The sequence below is a fragment of the Manacus candei genome, unplaced genomic scaffold (genome assembly GCF_025592945.1).
Source record: "Manacus candei isolate 608988 ecotype Guabito, Panama unplaced genomic scaffold, ASM2559294v1 h1tg000065l, whole genome shotgun sequence".
Taxonomy (NCBI): Eukaryota; Metazoa; Chordata; class Aves; order Passeriformes; family Pipridae; genus Manacus; species Manacus candei.
Genome location: NW_026138113.1, coordinates 12,679,644 through 12,696,618, shown reverse-complemented (window position 1 = coordinate 12,696,618; position 16,975 = coordinate 12,679,644). Strand labels below are relative to the sequence as shown.

The following is a 16,975-nucleotide window of genomic DNA, read 5'->3' as shown; positions in this document are numbered from 1 at the left end:
TTATTTAATATTATTTATTTAATATTATTTATTTACTAAGTGTACTTAAAGGTGTCGTGTACCTTTAGAATGGAACATCCTTAGAATGGAATTTTTTCCACCCTTGTGTTGCTTCATTCCCTAGCTCATTCTCGTGGCCGCTGGCTGGCTGCTGCCATGGGAATTCTTGTTAGAGCGTTGGCCGAGGCATTTCGATCCTTCGAATTCGAGGCTTTACCGTGGGGTTGGACTCGATGGCTTCCAGCAGCCCCTTCCAAGCCGAACCGCTCCGTGATTCTGTGATTTATCTGTTCAGAATGGCACGGAAAAGAACCTCTCAGCCTCCCTGGCAGGACAGCGCTGCAGTGGAGAGCAGATTGAATCCAGTCGGTACGATCAGTGCCTCGGGACCGGCCGGGCGGTGCCTGCGGGGCCGGGGGCGGGCGCGGGGGCCGCCCCCCACATCTGGGGATGCTGAAACTTTTTTCACGTTTCCGCAGTGTCACGATTTCCGCTTCCCTCCTTCAGAAAAAAAAAAAAAAGGGGGGGGAAAAAGTCCCGGCCAAGCCCCCACCTCGAGCCCAGCCCAGCCGAGCCCCAGCCCAGCCCAGCCCGGCCATGGAGGAGCCCGAGCCCGCGGGGGCCGCGCAGCCCGGGCTGCGCTCGCTGCTGCCGCCGCGGGAGTTCCTGGGCTCCCGCAAAGGGCAGCTGCTCCTCGCGGAGTCGGTAAGGCCGGGGGCGAGGGGGATCGCGGGGACAGACCCCTGAAAGCACCGGGTCCCGCCGGCGGGGCGGCGCGGACGGAGCGGGGCGGACGGACCGACCGACCGCGGGGTCGAGCTGCGAGCGGGGGAAACAACCGGGGGGAAAGGGGGGGACACGAACCGAGGGGGAAACAACCGGGGGGAAAACAACCGAGGAGAACGAGGGGAGAACAACCGAGGGGGAAGCGTGGGGAAAACAACCCAGGGGGGAAAGGGGGGACAAGAACCTCGAGGGAAACGAGCGCACTGCCTTACCGGGGTGGGGGAACTGCAGGGCTGAAAGCGTAATTGATTGAGTTAAAGAAACCAAAAGTCTTGTCACGTTAAGCTTCCAGTGCTTCAAGTCTGTTCCTTTATCAGGAACCCGTTTTCGGTGACAAAGGGCTTTGATTTCGTTTTATCCTGTTTGCAGCGTGACTCCAGTGACCGCTGCAGCCCCATTTGTGTTATCTCCTGGTGCCAGGGGACACACGGGTTACCAGAGAGCCTGTTCGGAGTGTGTCAGGAAAGGCCCTACCCATTAATGTGTGACATGTGCCATTAGGCAGGGCATCAGGATACTCAACTTTTGTGCGAGCCCTCCAGAGCTGTGTTTGTCCCTGGCTCACAGAGGGATACCCTTGCTCACTGATGGCTGGAAAGTGCCCAGCGGGAGAGACCCTGGGGGTGCTGGTGACAGGGCTGGACATGAGCCAGGTGTGCCCAGGGGGGCAAGAGGCCAAGGGCCCCTGGGCTGTGCCAGCACTGGTGTGCCCACAGCCCCAGGGCAGTGCCCATCCCTGTGCTGGCCCTGCTGTGGGACGTCGAGGGCTGTGCCCAGTTCTGGGCCCTCAACAGGAGAGACCCGAAGGGGCTGGAGCGTGTGCAGGGAAGGGAACGGAGCTGGGAAGGGGCTGGAGCAGCAGGAGCAGCTGAGGGAGCTGGGGGGGCTCAGCCTGGAGCAAAGGAGGCTCAGGGGGGACCTTCTGGCTCTGCAACCCCCTGACAGGAGGGGGGAGCGGGGGGGGGTCGGGCTCTGCTGCCAGGGAACAAGGGACAGGAGGAGAGGGAACAGCCTCCAGCTGTGCCAGGGGAGGGTCAGGCTGGACATCAGGAGGAATTTCTTGCTGGAAGGGGTGGCGAGGCCTTGGAAGGGGCTGCCCAGGGAGGTTTGGAGTCCCCATCCCTGGAGGTGCCCAAGGAAGGCCAGGCCTCAGTGCTCTGGGCTGGGGACAAGGGGGGCATCGGGCACAGGGGGGACTCCACAGTCTTGGAGGTCTTTTCCAGCCTTAATGATTCTGTGATCCTTACTGGGAAAGTGCCAAATAATGAGCAAATAATGATCATTAGAAACAAGCATGGCCTGGCAATGGAAACAGTGCTCCCCCAAAAATACACCAGGGTTTTCCTTTAGATACAGGTTCTGAGGTCAGGGCTGGTGGTAATTATAGGCCTTTGGGTTTCAGTGTGACACTTTCTGGAATTTTATTTGTAAAGGCTTAAAGCCTGGCAGCTGAAACAGTACCCACATGATAGGGAAAGAGATCACTTAACCCAAGGGAAGTGGGTATTTCACAATAAAATTTAACTTTTGAGTAGAAAGCTAGTTGATTGAAATCAGACCTTCAACATAATTTTTGTCAGAAATAATGATAAATTTAAACACTAAGTTTTGTATGATCTTACCTAGAGCTTGGGCAGCCCAAAAGAGTAGTCAAGTCTGTGGAGTGCTGTTTACATGTGCAAGGTGACTCTGGGTATTCACTGTGTGAGCTCAGGGAAGGAAACAAGGAAATTCAAGCAAGAGAAAGGGAAGGAAGAGGCAGAACTGTCCATGGCCAGCTGGGGGGGACCAGCCCTAAGAGTGTGAGGCTGTGAGCACTGCCCTGTGGCAGAGAGCACAGGGAGATGTGAGGCTGGCTTTGAGAGGAAAAGGCTTTCATTCAGGAGGTGAGGATGGCTTCTGTGGTGGGGAAAGCTTGGGCTGAGCAGCAGCAGTCCATGAGCTGTATCAGCTCCACTAAAAAAATTCCAAGTACCCCATCACTCATACAGCATAGCTTACAAAAACACACATTTAGAAGATACCAAAACCCAACTAACTTGGCTCTCTTGGCATGTATTTTTGTTACATACTATAACCTACACTGGAATTTCCTTTACAAGCTTACAGCCAGTTAATGATGGCTTTCAGACAGACTGGCTTTTAGCATCTCTGAATGATGACATATTTGAGGAATACTGTTTTGGTCATGGGATCAGACTCACCCTTTTGTTGTCATAGAGAAGTGCTGATTATGCCTCCTTGGAGTAATAAAAACTGCTCTGTCTTGCCAAAACAGGGATTTATCCTCTATAAGGCCACTCAGGGCTTCCCAAGGGTTTGGCTGGCCGAAAGCAGCTCTGAAAGCCCATCTGCTGAAATCTCTGTGTGCTGTTGCAGGCCAGCCCATGTGCTTAGGACGTGGTTTCCTGGCAGAGGGCAGGCAGCAGTAGTTTCTCTCCAGTTGTCTAAGCCTTGCCAGAAGAAACCCTTGAGGACAACACAAGCCCCGGAATAAATGCAGTCTGTATACAATTAGAGAAGTGCAGTGCCAAATAATTGAAGACGAGTCCAAGTTCAATCTCTCACAGTTTAAATCTGTGTTTCATCTTCAGCTTTGTATTTCAGGTCTTGAATGTTTCATTTTCCCTCTTTGACACAGTGCTGATGCGGGATGGGGTTCTGCAAAGACCTTTGTAAATAATATTCATGGGATATAGAGTGTCTTTTGTTCAGAAACAAAGTGGGGTCCTCATTACTGTTATCAAATGTCACATTATTATTCAGCAGCTGGGCAGTTCACCAGAAATGCACTTTATTTCTTGGCTTTCCAGCTGTGCAAGCAGCAGCTCTGCTGCGGGGGATCGGTGGGAGCTGCTGCTCCACTGCAGGAAATGCCAAGTCAGGTTTGCAGCCTTCAAAAACCACCAGACCCTGCACAGTGCATTGCCACCAAAGCCCAGCAGTACTCTGGGCAAACCCTGACTGAGCAGAGGGTTTCACTTCTCCTCTGTGGGCTGTGACAGTGATCACGAGCGGGCTCAGCACACCCGTGGCCCCAGCACCACGCTGGGGAGCCAGTGAAAAGCCTTGCTCTGAGCAGCAGAAGGGGCTGGCAGGTGACCAGTTCAGCTGTCACTGGCTGCCCCAGACTCTGCAGATGGAGACAAGTGCCACATTCCCTTCCCTTGCAGTGCTGGAGGCTGCAGGGCCTGGCAGTGCTTGTCCCAGGGCAGCTGCACCGGGAGCTCCACACTGCCCAACAGGACTGCTCTGTTCAGCTGGCAGGAAACTGCTACAGCCACTTTTTAAATAACAGTCACACATTTCCACATGGAGGATGGATCTTTACCATGTTCAGGTGTAATTTTCACACTGGTCTGTAAACTGCTCTGTGGGCTATCAGGTCTGGGTATCTTGGTGTTTCCCCAGAACAAGTCAGGCTGGAGATGGAGCTGATTACTGCTAGAACTGTAACTATAACCTCAAATTTTATTCAGATAAGGAAGTTATCCTCCCCACACACACACCTGCTTCTTTTTCTTTTGATCTCCACAGAATCTCACAATGGGTGGGGTTGGAAGGGACCTCTGGGGAACATCTAGTGCACCCCCTGTTAACCTGCCTTATTAATTTTTTATTCCATCTGGGATACCTACAGAGCCAGAAAGAAGCAGCAACATCAAGTAAATGAATAAGCTTTGCTCTTTCCTGATCCTGTTTATTCTCACTGCCTTGCTCCATTTTCTAATCACCATTCTTCATCTCCCAAGATAATTTTTTTCTTTCTATTCCCCCCATGCCATTATTTCTTCCATATATTTTAACACTCTTCTTGAGCTACTAATTTTTCCCAAATACTCAAGCTGCTCTCTCGAAGGTCAGCATCTCATCCATGCTCTTTCTACCCTTCAGTGCAGTTTTCAGTTCTCTCTGTCCTGTGTTGGAACCATTTAACAGCCACTCTCATACCTGCCACCAGAGCTTGTCCAGGCAAGATCCCCATGTCTGCATTCAGCTGCTCACCCCTACTGCTTCAGTCTGGCTTTGTGTTTGTCCTGGTGACTAAACTGGCATCTCCTTAGTCTCCTCAAGCCAGTATGCAGTGGCACTACACTTTATTTTTCTATAAAAATGCAGCATGAATATGTGAAGTTGTGCCACCTTTGTGGTGACATAAAGGATGTAGAAATCATTGTGCCTGTTTCTCTCTTTTCTTGTCTTTCTTCTGTCTTTTCATTCTCCTCTGAACTGACCTTCCTAACTGAAACTTCCACTGCTTGGTGTAAAATCTCCTTTGAAGAAGACTCCTGCACCTTTTTCAGGGTCTGTAGGCAGGAGGCCACCCCTCAGATAATTCTGGGGACCAGGAACTTCACCTGCACAAGTACAATGGAGAAATAACTGAATAGCAGAGCTCACCAAGTGATGTACTTTGTCCCTCTGCCAAAAAATAATTACAAAATGCACTCTTGTCCAAAAGATGTCACCACTAGCCACTTTGAGAACTTTGAGCAAAGCTGTTCTTTTCTGTGGAGGGGAGATGAGGAGCAGCCTGCAGTGGTTCAGCTGCACCCCAATATCTGCCTGTACCCATGGGAGGCACTGGGGCTGTTCCCTTCACAGAGCAGACAAACACCTTCTGAGCTGCCATGACCTCAGACTCCAGCAGTCCCCCCTCCCTTAAGGGACACTCTGCTCTCTAACCAGTGTAACTCATATTTTAGACCTTAAATTGCAAGCTGATTATACAATGAAGTATAACTTTGTAATGCCTGGCCAGTTTAAGAAGCTCAGCAACACAATATTAAGTAATAATTACATGGGACAAAATTACTTTCTGAAACACAATGCCAAAGAAGTTCCTTTAAAAAAGTACTATGTAATATTTCTCTTTTTTATTTTGTGGGAATGGGAATGTACATAAAAAGTACTCACTGAAAAGTCAGGCTTCTTTTAGCCAGGATCTTTTTTTACTTGTACCATTGCCAAGCTATGAAAGGATCCTGTCCTGCTCTTTGCTGCATTAGAGCTTTCTGCATCCAGATATTCCTCCATAGTAAAGCTGGCAACAGTCACACCAACCTCTCAGCAGCAGCACAGGAACAACTCAGACTCTGAGCTGCTGTCAGTGCCGAGGATGTAACCCCAGTGGGGGGAAGTAAAACACCCTGTGTAAACACAAATGGATAGAACTTATAAAACACTATTAACTTTTAGTTTTTCCCAGAAGCTGCAGTGCTTTCTGAAAGTGCTAGAAATGAACTTGCCACTGCATTGAGCCTCACAAACTTCCTCTCTTAGCTGCCTGGTTTTTAGCATAGACACAGAGTATTAGAAAAACAAGGTCCCTTTGCTTGACCTTTCTCTGAAATCACCCTTAAACACACAGCTGCAGGAAAAGAGGTGCAGAACAAGTGTGATGTGCAGTGGAACATTTTACAGTCTTCAGAGGGGTCAGGTTGTATTCTGAAGGTTGCTTTTGAGTTTTAAAGCAACTTTCACACTGACAGATGTTTGTCTCAAAGACTTGAAGTCTGGAAAAGTAAGTAGGTAGGTGTCATTATTTCTGGATACACACTGGCACTTCAGTGTGTGTATTGTGGGAGGAGAGGTATATTTTTTATATTTCCAACTTTTAAGGTAACATCAAATGCTTGAATTAGTGGCAGTGCATTTAAATGGTCACACAAGGTAACAAGATAACTACTCAGTTTTATAATTCAGAAAAGACAGTAGCAGATGATAGCCAGTATTGCTCCAGGAATCCATGCACTCCACATGTCAGAAGGGCAAATGAGCTCTACACAAAAAGAAATGAGAAACCATCAAAACCCTACAATTTGTGGGCTCTTGCATTACATAGGGCTGTCCCCAAGCTACTGAGTAGGTTTGGCACTGAAATCCATCCATGTCAGGGCTGCAAAGAGAGACAAGGAAGAACCATCCCTGTAGCTATCACCTGGCAGAGCCCTTGGGCACCTCCTTCCCTTTGTTTCTCTTGCTCTTTCTTTGCCTCTCTCCCCTTCCTGCACCTTCTACACTTCGCCCAAGGAAGGCTGTAGCATCTAAAAACACCACCCTTCAAACCTGCATCCTCAAAATCTGGTCCACTATTTTATAGATGGGTTTTTCACATAAAATCCTCCTTGGGCCTCCTCAGTCCCTGAGTGCCCCCAAAATGAGGACTGACGCTTAACTGCAGAGCAGTTATGACTTCAGGTCAGAGTCTTTCCCCTTTACTAATAGAATCAATAATCTGTTGCAATCAAGGGACTTCTTGTGAATCCAGGGTGCCTTTTTTACTGTGCCTTGACGTGCACCTCTCCTGCACAACGGGACAGGCTGGACATCCCCCTCTCAGGGGATGTGGGAATACAGAAACTGTCCTTCAGGGCTGAGGAACAGGCAGCAGGTCACTGCTGTGACCTACCAGTGATGGAGGGGTTTGTTTGAACAAGTAACTGCCTGGTAACCAGATTTTAAAACGAACAATATTTCCCCAGCTTCTCTGGATCAGACCAAATCAGAAAGGTGAAATGACTGATCTTTCTGTGTCTTCAGCAGCCTACCTGGCACAGAGGCAGGAATCCCACTGGCACACAGCACACTGGAGCAGGAGCTCCTTGACTTTTTCTTTCCACAAAAGAAGCTCCTGTTTGCCCCCTGAGCTGTGTTACAGCAGGACTTGGGCTCCTGTTCCAACCCACGTCCGGGTGAGGGGGAGACAGTGGGAACCTTGACTTGCACAAATTCCCATAAAGCTGATGATAAAAGAGCTCAAAGGCTCTGCCTTTCACCTCCCCACTTTCTGACAGGAAAACTCTTTTCTCTGTACAAAGGCAGGCAGAGCACAGGACTTACTGCATCAAACAGAATCGAGATCAAAGGGATCTCAACTGTGCACCATCAACTTACATATCTCAGATTTGCCTCTCTGCCTCCCCTTGCTGCTGCAGTGTGATGGATTATTTAACACTGCATTTAATCCTTTCATAAGAGATTACCAGGTTTAGTTCAGGTCTAACGTTCTGCCATTGAAAGGACTTTGGTAGGTGACCCCTATCCTGAACATCTCCTCCCTGCTGCTGTTCCTCCCCATCACACACTTCCCTTCAGCCACAAAAGGGAGATATTTTTTCAACACCAGAACAAGAAAAATGTCCTGTGTACATGGTGATTTCTTTTTAATCCAAGAACACATTAAACCATGCCTAAATTATGTTCCACAAATGCAGGTGAAGCAGATTCACGAAGTCTAGTCTTTGTTCTTGGGGAAGGGGGGGAAGAGAGCAGGTGTGATAGGAAGGAGGAAGAAATCCTCTCTCCTCTTAGTAGCTTTCAAGCTCTGTTATATCCACTTCTCTTCAAAGACCACTCACCACTCTCCACTCACTGACAGAAAATACCAGCTGAGGATGAGATACAGTGAATGAGTTCCCTCTGCTGTAGGAAAACTAGAAAAACCTGCCAAGAGGCTGTGTAAGCAATAACCAAAAAATAATAGGATAAACAGCAACAAACAGTGTAAATATGAAGAGGTAAGAGCCTATACTGCACCAGATCAGCTTCTTAGTGAAACAAGAACAATGCATAGGCAGTTTAAGATAAATATAGTCTCTTACTAAAAATGGCACATCCTCTCTAACTTCACCACCCACTCCTAATGGATCAAAACAATATTCTCCAGCTCTCAGCAGCCTGGTGAAGAACTGACTGCTTTCCCCCAAAAACAGGCTTAGAATAAAGGCTTCTTAATTAATTACATAAAAAAATTATTTCATGGGATTGAACTGCTTAGTTGCCCCCTAAACTTAAACAGGCTCTTTTGGTACATGTATTTGAGTGTTGGCTGACATCTCCTAGGCATAATTATTAATTAATAATTATTTATAGGAGCCTTATCAGTCAAGTATAATAATGATTTTTTTTCTGAGGTCCAGGTGAACACAAGCAAAGAAATCCATTGAGCTGAAATTTATCGAGGCAAATACATTGAGTGGCTTTGCAGGAAGCCACACCTGCCTTCAGATATGCCATCTGGGAGAAAATAATACATTTATTTTCAGTCTTGTATAAGTGGGAAGGTCAGTGTCACAATTTAGAATTTAGAAGTTCAAAAAATCCTTGTGATGGGATGCTCAGACAGTACCCAAAGCATCTCTGAGCACTGGGAAGGCAGGGATTTGTCTCCACAAGGGAAGAGCAGCCCAGGTGCAAACTGGCACATAACACACAAAATGTGTAATTCAGTATCCTGTTTTTGTTACTTTAAGCTGATTTGATGACAACAGCAACCAGTTTCCCTGCAAGGCAGTAAAACAGCAGGGCTGGAGCCTCTTCCTGCAGGTGACCAACTCCCAGTACATCATCTGAGATGTTCTGAAGTTTCTCCCTGGTTCCCCCCCCTCCCACCTTCACCAACAGCAGCTCAAAGTCCAGAAGTGCAGGACAGCACTGGTACTACCTGGTTTAGGTAAAAAATCATTTTCTTTAGCCATTTTCCCATTGTGACACTTTCTATCTTGAACCATAAACTGTATTCCGAAGGTATTTTAATTGAATGGAAAAAGAAATGCCATTTTTATTATTTTGTAGTGTTAGGAAACATCGTGGAGATAAATTTATGGGAGTTATCTACCCTAATACTATCTAAAGCAGCTTTCTACACTGGAAAACTAGAACCAGAGACTTCCAGACACCACAGAACAATTAATTCTTGGCTCTTTTCTATCCATCATCAGCAGACTTTTTTCTTTCCACTCTAAGGAGATTATAAATGCTGAGTTACTTTGGGCTGTCTGAGCAATGATTTGGGTTTGAAATGAGACCTGCCATAGCTGAAAGCTTAAAGCTCTGCTTGCTTGGCAGAGCCCCACTCTCTTTTCAGAATTATGTTGTCAGAACTGTTTACAATCCAGAGCAAATCACTGACTCAGAGAGGTGCAGATCCACCCAGCGCTCCGGAAAAACGATTTCACACGCCTGGAAATAAACACCATTACTTGAGATTTATTCCATGCTGAACAAGAAAATTCATTTGGCCCAATATATAAAAAAAACAAACCAGTAAGAAGCAAAGCAATGCCTTCAGCAGCAGCACTGACAGAAACACACAGGGAAAACAACCCTTCTGAGCTGCTCAGCCACACAGCTCTGCTATTCCAGGCCAATAACGATGAGTTTTCCCTCTACTCCAGGTGCTGTCATTTATCATCTTTATCTGCTATATTGCATCTCTAGCAGCTTCTTTCATGATGGCACCACTCCTAGAGTTTCTGCTGGCACTGTTTCTTTTTTATGCCTACGCCTCCAAGCTTAATGAGAAGTTTAAAGGACTCTACTGGCCTCTGACGGTAAGTGGAATGTGCAGCACAAACCCCCCGACTGAACTGGGCAGGGCTGCAGGAGGAGAAGGGACTGCACAGGAGTTTAGGGTCACTGTTAACAAGTTCACCCCCTTATTAGAAACTTGTCCGTGTTGCCTCTCGTCCAGCAGGTCCCCCAGCACTCTTTGACCCATGCTGTGCTGTACACTATAGCTTGTTCTGGTGCTGACACAAAGCTTGGCTTTATCAAAGCACACAATTTATGCCTGATTCCAGGCATGTGGCTTGGGGCTGGATCTTCAGAGGCAGCATCAGCCTAAGTCAGCCTGACCAGTGCTGGGGGCTCCTCACCATTGCCACCCTGACCAGCAGGGACACAGCTGTGCTGTTAGTGAGGGACAGACTTTACTGGGATGGTTTTAAATTCTCAGCAAGCGCTGCAGAGTCATACCACAAACACAGCTGCTTCTGGAAAGGGGGAGCCCTGCAGCTCCTGCCCATTCCTGCCCACACAGGAGCCCAGTGCTGGGGCTGCAGGCGATCCTGGCCACTGGATGTCCCTGCTGCCTCAGACACTGCACAGGGAGCAGCTGCCTAGAGTACAAATACTGCCAAAACCCCTGCTAATCTAATCAGTCTGGAGTCTCTCTTGGTACCAGCAACAGTTCATCACAGTGAGATCTGAACTAGAGCTCTCAGTGCATAAAAACAATGTGAGTGAGGCCCTGGTGGGTAAAGCGGCATCGGTGGCTTTGGCACTGCACAGTTTTCACTTGGTAATCTCAGTTCCATCATTTTCTCATTTTCTACACCCATCTGATTCCAGGACTAAGACAAAAAAGGCACTCGTGTGTTTATTGTGGCCATTACCTTAATATACTGCAGCCACAGAATGTAGATAATTGACCCTGTCCTGACTTCAGAAGAGTCAAGTTGCTTGTAGGATTTGTGTTCTGAGACATCATCCATCTGTTCTGAAAGGGCAGAAGAGCTAACTGTGAACAAAGCTCAAGTGCAGCTCCCACGATTTGCACATCCCTGGGAATCACAGCTCTATTTCACACCCACTTCAGAGACATCCCTGCTGGTGTCCCAGGGCATGGCCCTGCCCTGCAGAGCCACAGCAGCACCTATCCCAGTGATCACAACAGGCACTTGGGCAGGCTGCTGGAGTCACAGCAACATGCTGAGCATAAACCATTTCAATAAACAAAGTGGTTAATTCCTGACTGAGGAGTTCCTACAGACAGATCATCATATAGCCCCATATCCATGTAGGGACAAGCACCCACCTGTTCCCACAGGAGCTGTAGCCTCCTCCTGAGCCCCTGGTACCACAGGAGTTCTGCTTAAAGATGAGACTTTCAGGCATTTCAGATGGTTCTTTCCTTGCTGTGCTCCAGGCAAATGCCACAGGACAGCCCTTCCCAGCCCCACACAAGTTAAAAGCAGGAGTCACACAGCAGCTCCAAGAGCAGAAGCTCATGCCAAGATTCCAGTCATCCCTTTAGAACATTCATTCCCCAGAGGAGCAGTTCCTGCAGCACAGGGCTGTGCTCACACAGCAGCCCCAGGGTGGTCACTGCTGCAGGAACAGAGGGTTTGAGGGGTCATTTCCCAAGGCATTTGCAGAGGGGTTTGCATGCTGGAGCTCCATGACTAATCTGGGAATGCACCACTGCTTCTTTCACAGGATTTCTTGCGCTGTGTCACTGCTGCCATCATTTACTTTGCCATTTCCATTGCTGCTGTCTCCAAGTACAATGATGGAGCATCTAAAGCAGCAGGGGTGAGTAGACATGAGCTTTCCACTCAAGTATTTTGGTGAACTGCCTGTAGATATAGTTCAGAAACAGTTCAATTTTGACCCCATTGCAAGTAACAGAAGTTTCTGCAATTAACTGAGAATTCCTTTGCCCAAAGCAAAGAGGAAATGGTCAGTTATTCAGAAAAATATGTTTTGAATCAATAGTTTTTCATTGTGACAGTGCTGCTCAGTGTTAACTGTGCTCCTTAGGGAAGGCACCTGTTCTGCTTTTTAACTTCCCCAGATGTACAGGGAAGAGAAACTGTTCCTGCAAAGAGTATCAAGATCCTTGAATGGAGGGAATAATACTAATGATTAAAAAAAGGAATCAAACCTGTAACTGCTAAGGCCAGTCTAAATTAAGTCATTTCAACCTCCTGCCTCTACCTCTCAATTTTACTTGGGATGAGTTGAAACAAGAGCAGTGTCATTTTACCCTCCAGTACAAGGGCTGCCCAGGAGAGAGCCTTTGCCATCAGCATTTTGTGTTCAGAAATACAATCCGGCCTCTGCATCTGCAACCTGACTCTAGGCATCAATAATGGATGCAACATAAATAAAATCTGCATCATAATTTTTAAAGATAGGGGAGAACAATACCCAGTAGTGCTGACCAGGAGCCCTTATCAAACCACCCCCAGTCACACACAGCTCCAACACAGACCTTGTTTTAATCTTTGTCCCTCAATTTAGAGGTGGAGGAGTACAAGTGCATTTACCCCAGAGTGAAACCCAGCCTGTTCTTGGCACTGCTGCTGCTCTGGCTCTGAAGGGAGAACTTCAGAATCATTTTAATCTCAGTCTAGTTCACTCAGCAATAGACAGGTCTCCTTGCAAACCAGTAAGAAATTATTTCCAGAGAAATCAAGGTGATTTCTTGGTGGTACAGAGATGCCCTGGGGTGGTGGAGGTGCAGGTTTTGTTCTCCTGCAACTCCCAGCAGAGCTGATGCTCAGAACATGCCCAGAGGGACCTGGGGAAGGGCTAAGGACACATCTGATGACTTCTCAGGCTCCCAAATTAGCTGTAATTTAGCTGAGGCCAATGGGTCACAAGCCATTTCCCTTCCCTGTCTTCATGGAAAGGCACAGGCCAAAACCACCAAGCTCAAGCTTTGAGTTTTTCTTGTGTTGGCTCAGCCTCATTTGGCTTTGTCATTGATGGACGTGGCCTGTTGTTAAAGAGAGTGTTCTTTTGCCCTTGCAGGTGTTTGGGTTTGTGGCCACCATCGTGTTTGCCATTGATTTCTACATCACCTTCAATGACCTGGTCAGCTTCCTGAAGCAGGGCAGCTCTGATCCCCCCGAGGGGCACAAGTCAGAAGGTGGGTAAAATTCCCTGGTTTGTCACACGAGCAGGTAATGTGAGATTTTCTTCTCCATTTCACCTTTGGAGGGGAGCAAGAGCACTTAGTTTCTATTCCTGGCTGCCTTGGTTTTCTATGCCACAACTGTGCTCAGTTATGAAGCTGCTCAGTCCTTGAATACAACAACTGGGATTTCAGGGACTTACAAAGATAAGGAGCAAGCCAGGAATGTGAAGTTTCTTAGAGTTTCGCGACATCTAAATCTGAAAGGCCCTAAATCCAGTTATAGAAATTATCAGCAGCACAGACTTTCTTCCCCCATCAAAATATCTTACTGTAAAAACAAGCAAACATCTGCCTTTTTTCCTTGGTAACTTAATAATTAACATCCATTTGTCCACAGTCTTTTATGTCCAATAGTGCTCTTCTCTTTATCATCTCCTTATCATGATTGCCTGTTATGACCAGCTTTGACCATCTGTGGGCAAATGGCCTTGAAATCCCAGGGCCAAACAGCATAAAATCAACAAGATTATTATGAATTTGTTTTCTCTGTCTACTTCAGACAGATCCACTTAGACAAAGATAAAAAGAGGGACCCACTGTTGGGTGTTTAAATCCAATTCAGGTCAAGTCAGGCCAGAGGTAGCAGTTTTACAGTACCCAGCAGCCCAAATTGGGCATCATGTCCCTGTGACACTGCTCATTCCACATACACAGAGGAAAAAGACTGTTCCATGTTTTAAATAAAAAAAAAAGAAAATAAATCCCCAAACCCAAAACAACAACCCACACAAAACCAAAACCCACAACCTCCTCAAAAACAAACACCCAAGATGTGTATAGAATCCTAGAAGGTGTACAGTTGCACTAACAGCCTTTTCTAGGGATTTTAGTAGACTGTTAAATGTTTTGCAAGCTTTAGGCCAAAAAGAGAGACCAAAAAAGAAGAATTAAGTGGAACAGATCACAGGAAATAGACTGTTAAGACTAACAACTGAACTGACCTCAGAAGATGATCAAGTGACAAGGGCACAAAATTAGGGTACAGATTAGATCTAATTTCCCTGGAGATGGAGGCAGAAATACATAAACCCACATAAACCCACAGCTGTGCAGCCAGGCAGCTTTGGGGGGATGGTGTGACTGTGCAAGGAGGGCTCTGCCCTGACTGTTCCCCAGCACCAAGCTGGGGCTGAGGCCAGCAGGATGTATCTCTGTTGGGGTCCCCACCATGCCAGAGCTGCTGCTCTGAGGCTTTGCTGGCAGAGCAGGACCCCCCCAGGGCTCTGGAGGCAGGAGGGGCAGCACAGGCTCCTCGTGTCACCCCCTGCCACCCCCTGCTCTGAGCCAGCCCCTGCACGGGGGCTCCAGTGCCCCTCAGCAGCAGCTCCCAGCTCCTTTGAAGCACCCTCAGTGTTCCATCCTGTCAGCAGGAATGTCACAGGAGTGTCACTCCCCAGCCCTTCCTCTGGAGCAGCTCCTGCCAGGAGCAGCAGCGTCTCTCCCAGCCAGAGCTGCAGCAGGTGGGGGGTTCCAGCTCTCATCTCACTCTCATTCCTTGTTTTACCCCTCAGATGAGAACTCTGACTCTGACTCAGACTGAAGAACCAAACACCAACCAAGCGTGAAGGGAAGATGATCAAGCACTTTCCTCTGCTGAGTGCACTGCCAAGTGAAATATCTCCTTATTGCAGCCTCTGGATCCTCTTTCCACCTCACTGTTCGTGGAGTCACCAAGGCATGGACAGGGCAGTGATGTGGAAAAGGAGACTATTCCCAAAGCCATTAGAGACTGTCAGAACTAGAGATTCTGCAGTACCTCAGCCTTTCACAGAGGAGTGTGTCCAAACACAGCTCAGTTCTCCTTTGCCCCTCCTTCCTCAGCCCTACAATGTCCTGAGTAAATGGGAGCAGCATTTTAAACATGTAATCAGAGCTTTTAACCTGCTTTCTTACTTCCAAATCCTTAACACTTACAGCTTTTGTACTTCTTGACGTGCCAAAGAAGAGAGGTTTGAATGCCTCTATTTGTATTTTTCTTTTTAACTAACAGTATTTCTTTCTCTGAAGTCTGAGGATTCCACTCAGAAGCACTGAAGGCCTGGATTACAGTTAACTCAGTACATTTATATCTGCTGCCTATCTGTGACCAGAAGTGACAACTGGAAATCTGCAGCAAGAGCAAACCTCAGAGTCTGACTGCTGCAGGCAGCTGGCTCATCAAACATTCACAATCACTCTTTTTAAGCTGCTTGGATGGAGTCACATCCCATCTGCTGCCATTTCAGGCAGGACAGGGGAGCCAGCCTCTTCCCAGCCCCTTCCTGCTGGCTGTGTTTGCACAGCCAGGGAAGGCAGCCTTGCCAACCCAGCAGGATCTGCCCAGTGGAGCCTGCAGGTGTCTGTGCACAGGACACCACAGGACACCCCTGCCTGCTCTGCTCTGTGCTGGGGCACTGCTGCTCCCCCAGCACCAGCACTGCCCTTGGGCCAGGGCTTTGCAAAACAGGGAACTGGTTCTGCCACACTTGGGAAACCTGAGCCCCAGGAGGGCAGGGCATCCCCCCCTCTGTGAGAAGGCAAAGAAACCAAGCCCCAAACTACAGAAAGTCTGCAATGAGTTCATTCTCCCAGACCCCTTTCCTCAGTGGGAAGGGGGGGTGTGGGTTGGGCTTTTTCCTCTGGAAGGCCAGGATTTTTTGTGGTGCTGTAATCCAGGGAAAAAGCCTTCTGAATTTACAAGGCATTTTCACAAGTAGCACAGCCTACCTTGAAATGTTTGTATCCACCTACAGACACATGGTGCTTGGGAAGAGCATGGCATCTCCTTACAGATGGCAGCAGACAGCTCTGTGCCAAAGAAATCTGTATATATTTTTAAAAAATTAATATAGTACCAGAACAGGTGGCCTTTACAAAAACTAAAATGAGAGCAGATGGTACTAACAGAATAAATGAAAAACAGGGATAAAACAATGACAGCAGATTTCCTCTGGAATAAAATCACCACTTGGATTCCAGTTCCCTGGCAGCAGCTGGCTGCTGCCAGCAGCACACGGGACCTCACAGGGAGCAGGGGCTTGGGAAGGTGCTGGTCAAATTGGAGTTGTCCTCAGGCAGCTCCTCCATCTCCTGTTTCCTGACCACTGAGAATAAAAGCAAAACAAGTGGTTAATTCTAAATGTGACAAATCACCTCTACTTTCATAAGAAAGACCTCTCTGGACCTTTTCCTGTACGAAATCCTGTGTTTCTTTCTCTTGTTGTCATATTTTACTGGCACACACTGTGACATCAGGGGACCTGGGCTTGTTTTTATACTCATTTTGTATTTCTCTTTTTTTTTTAATTAAAACAAAATGTACTGCATGTCACATCTGGAAACTAGTACATGGTTAATATTTAGAAACCACCCTGGATTAAACCTCTTTTCATAGAAATGTTGAGTGTCTTTACTTATTTTAAGACCTGATTTTACTGCCTTGCTTCTGCCCAGCAGAGGGATCAGTGATTTAAGGAACAACATCACTGTGTGCTGGGGAGGTGGCAGAGCACAGGGGGACCAACCCCAGCTGCTCCCACAGCTCCTGAGGAAAACATCATCTTCGGGGCATAACCATGAAAGAATTGAACCAAGAATTAGTTTCCACATATTGAGACCTTGGGGATACAGAGCTCTCACCTGGCAACTAATAACACTGCAAAAACAGTTCCCTTGGGTTCACCCTTCACACTCACTATAACCCAAAATATACTGAGGTTTTCT

The 16,975-nt window shown here is 47.5% G+C and overlaps 1 protein-coding gene across 2 annotated transcripts; it reads left to right on the top strand.

Annotated features, from left to right (window-relative positions):
- Window positions 1-108: 108 nt before the first annotated feature.
- CMTM3 (CKLF like MARVEL transmembrane domain containing 3) lies at window positions 109-16,649 on the top strand. Of its 2 annotated transcripts, none has more exons than XM_051805799.1 (5): window positions 109-705; window positions 10,012-10,121; window positions 11,788-11,883; window positions 13,108-13,225; window positions 14,785-16,649. In XM_051805799.1, the coding sequence occupies exons 1-5, from the start codon at window positions 234-236 to the stop codon at window positions 14,811-14,813; spliced, it is 825 nt and encodes a 274-aa protein (XP_051661759.1). In that variant the 5' UTR covers window positions 109-233; the 3' UTR covers window positions 14,814-16,649. The 2 variants fall into 2 exon arrangements, with proteins under 2 accessions (XP_051661759.1, XP_051661760.1); XM_051805800.1 differs by having other exon boundaries at window positions 126-705; window positions 9,966-10,121.
- Window positions 16,650-16,975: the final 326 nt, after the last annotated feature.

Coding starts and splice junctions, on each gene's coding strand:
- CMTM3 (XM_051805799.1), top strand. CDS start 234: ATGGCTTCCAGCAGCCCCTTCCAAGCCGAACCGCTCCGTGATTCTGTG. Junction 10,122..11,787: donor GACTCTACTGGCCTCTGACG/GTAAGTGGAATG, acceptor CTTCTTTCACAG/GATTTCTTGCGCTGTGTCAC. Junction 11,884..13,107: donor GAGCATCTAAAGCAGCAGGG/GTGAGTAGACAT, acceptor TTGCCCTTGCAG/GTGTTTGGGTTTGTGGCCAC.